This window comes from Limulus polyphemus, unplaced genomic scaffold (genome assembly GCF_000517525.1).
Source record: "Limulus polyphemus unplaced genomic scaffold, Limulus_polyphemus-2.1.2 Scaffold68, whole genome shotgun sequence".
In the NCBI taxonomy this organism is placed as follows: Eukaryota; Metazoa; Arthropoda; class Merostomata; order Xiphosura; family Limulidae; genus Limulus; species Limulus polyphemus.
Window position 1 is genome coordinate 546805 of NW_013665678.1, and position 3821 is coordinate 550625.

General features: G+C 32.6%; 1 protein-coding gene across 1 annotated transcript in view; it reads left to right on the plus strand.

The window, feature by feature from the left end:
* LOC106465467 (peroxidase-like) overlaps positions 1-3821 on the plus strand; it is a 47606-nt gene that overhangs the window by 4367 nt on the left and 39418 nt on the right. Inside the window, exon 2 of the mRNA XM_022393884.1 lies at positions 2144-2329. Coding sequence (XP_022249592.1) covers positions 2144-2329 — 186 coding nt within the window. The remainder of the gene's footprint in view (positions 1-2143; positions 2330-3821) is intronic.

The following is a 3821-nucleotide window of genomic DNA, read 5'->3' on the forward strand; positions in this document are numbered from 1 at the left end:
AACCATCTGTAACTAATGAACTTTGAGCAACAATCATGTGTTGCTATTGTAAAACCGAACAGCAACCATCTGTAACTAATGAACTTTGAGCAACAATCATGTGTTGCTATTGTAAAACCGAACAGCAACCATCTGTAACTAATGAACATTGAGCAACAATCATGTGTTGCTATTGTAAAACTGAACAGCAACCATCTGTAACTAATAAAAAATGAAGAACAATCATGTGTTGCTATTGGAACAGCAACTAACTGTAACTAATATAACATTGAACAAATATCATCTGTTATATGTTAATCATATAATACTTCTAATGTGACATCATCTGATGGTTATATGTGTTATTTATGTAACAGCAGGCAATAATCATGTTACTAATGTAACATGGGGCAAAAATAATTTGTTGCTATTGGAACAGCAACCAATTGTAACTAATGTGACACTGAGCAAATATCATCTGTTATATGTTAATCATATAATATTTCTAATGTGACATCATCTGATGGTTATATGTGTTATTTATGTAACAGCAGGCAATAATCATGTTACTAATGTAACATGGGGCAAAAATCATTTTTCATTAATTCGATAGGGACTGATAATTGATTTTTACGAATATAAAATAATCGTTGATAAACTGTAGCTATGGTAACAACGATTGTCATTAACTACCGTAAAAAAACAACAAAAACCCATGCACTGCTTAAGCAACAGTAAGTAAAAATAATATTTTGCAATTGTAACCAGTGAGAAAAAACGTATAATTATCTTGCATTTCTTAATACTTATCCGGCTAAATACTGCGTACAAAAGTAATTCATATATATATTAAACAAGAGAAGATTATATATTGCTAAGAAATAGTCTCGGTTTTGTGCTTTATGGTCTAAATAACACGGAAGCAAGATTTGTTTCGTATTAGTGAAATGACTTCACGATTAGATAAGACCTAAGTAGTAACGTGGTAACCTAACGTGGTAGTTTCTGTTAAGAGTTATGTAGATGTATGGTAACAAACCCCACAAGGAAGTCTACGAAGTCCTCTGGAGAAGAACACTGATCTGCTAAAGACAAGGTTAACGTTCAGGCCATGAAAATTTGACAACATGCGTGACGAGGAAATAACAGCTTGAGGAAATATCTTAGTCAACAGTGTATACTAGATAATAGCATTAGTTCAAGAGGCTGGTAAATACACAAAGGGTATAAAGAAGATATTAGTCGCTTAAAAAGTTTTGTCCGAAAGTACATGAGTAAGAGGATATTGGCACGTTTTTAAGACAATTTTACATTCGAATTTCACCTTTTCTTCTTGTTATTGTGATTACCAGGTGGTTAGAGTGCACGACTCGCAATCTGCGGGTTCGAATCTCCGCCCCACCAAACATGCTCGCCCTTTCAGCCGTGGGGGCGTTATAATGTGACGGTAAATCCCACTATTCGTTGGTAAAAGAATAGCCCAAGAGTTGATGATGATTATCTGCCTCCCTCTAGTCTTACACTGCTAAATTATGGACGGCTAGCGCAGGTAGCCCTCGTGTAGCTTTGCGCGAAATCCATAACAGATCAAAATTGTTACTTTGATTTTACAAACGTCAGTAACAGAATCATTCCATCTATGTTTTTAACAGATGCACGTTAAGCCTTCCTAACTCCTTTTTGTATGTGTGTGTAGAAGGTCGTATATTTAGTACACAAACAAACATATGTGTGGATATATGGAAGGAGAGAGAAAAAGGGTTGAATTTAATGGATGCGATTGTCATAACATATGCTAAGCGCAAATGTAGAATTATCAGTAATTGCTTATTTATAAGGGCGTTTCCTCAATATATTTATAACTTTTTATTTCTCTCAGTTTCAGACATTAATTATTCTGTGTCATCTAATTTTATGTCCCTGAAATGACATGTTTATACATTGTTGGTCAGTGAAGCTTCGAATGGATTTCCATAACAATCAAAGTCTTCTACCAGAGGGCGTTTGGGTACAACAAATAAAATTCTGCATTTCTGTTATTTCACACCCACATAAATAAATGAATATATATATAGAATATCTTTATTTTCCATTTAATATACACCTATGTTCTTTTTTCTAATAACTATATATGTATATGCACATTGTTTACCATATGTTGCAGGTATATTGTGCTGGTAGCGTCTCTACTCACTGTAGGACAACCCGGAATAATCTTTCCTGTGCAGAGGCATACACCCTTGAATCCAGAATACTCTCCTAACTGCGCCCTGGTAGTTCGGACTTTCAAAAGAAAATTACATTTCACGGATTATAATGGTCTACAGTATATATCTAACTTTGTGCCTAAGTAAGTATATACCTTTATAACGTAGCTAGGTTGTAAGATGGTTTACGAATTTCAAATCAAAGAAGACAACTTAAAAAAATCATATTCATATATCATTATTTCTGTTTGAATATTTAGTACTTCATTTCCTAATTTTTTGTCAAAATTATAAGGCACTAATTTTTTGAATGTCATCCTAGAAAAGAAATCAAGCATAAATTTCACTAAACTCAAAAACTCAGACTGTTAACGGATTTGAATCAGAAGACTATCAACATGCACTGTGAAAGACGATTAGTGTATGAAGATTAAAAACATGTTATATTTTTTATCCTAAAACTTTTTAGTCGTATAATAGCTCACGATGACGTTTATTCTTCGTGCAGAAGGTTTTAACATGATGTTATTGTTAAAACGTAAAAGATACATTTGATTTACAAATTGATATAAGTAAAATACTTTGTTGCTTATGAGTGTTATTATAATTAAGATGGTCAAAATTGTTCTTTACAAATTCGCTACTGTCACTTTTTATCCTTTTTACCATCAGGTTCTTATGAATGAAACTGAACCCTGTTCTTTAAGTACTCAATTTCACAGAATAATGAACAATGAGGTTGCTGGCTTTATTGGTTTTTGTGTTTTAATTTTTTCTAAGATACAAAAAGAAAAGTGGTCTTTCATAGAACATTTAATAACAGTTTATATGTTTGTTTTAAGTATATCTTGATTTTCTGTTTAGCACAAGTAATATGTTTTAAAGTATTTTTCTCAAAGTCATAAAAACAACACATGATGTATAAATGAACGGTCGAATGAACAAGTCATGAGAAAATAAGCATAAAGTGTTTAAACGTGCAGAATATGCTAGTATGCCTATATTATACTCAAATACAATACAGTTTAAGCTGCATAGATTAAAATAGGACAACGCACAAATTCATATCACTGCGAATAGAAGTATAGCTAAGTATAAACTTATCATCAATTACACAGTAATGTGCTTCCTAAAATAAACAATGCGTCTATATACTGAACACAATATAACATTTCAGTTGTCTTGCACAAAATTGACATTAACTCCTTTTAATTCCTTCAGTTTTACCCTTTTATTCTGCTGTCTCAACTAATCTCCCCCATCTCCCTAGTTACATGAGTATACATCATTGGTAAAGTAAACCACCATAACTCCCTAGTTACATGTTTATACGTTGTTGGTAAATTAAACCACCATAACTCCCTAGTTACATGTTTATACGTTGTTGGTAAATTAAGCCTCCATAACCCTCTAGTTACATGTTTATACGTTGTTGGTAAATTAAGCCTCCATAACCCTCTAGTTACATGTTTATACATTATTGGTAAATTAAGCCTCGATAACCCCTCTAGTTACATGAGTATACATCATTGGTAAAGTAAACCACCATAACTCCCTCGTTACATGTTTATACATTGTTGGTAAATAAAACCACCATAACTCCCTAGTTACATGATTATACATTGTTGGTAAATA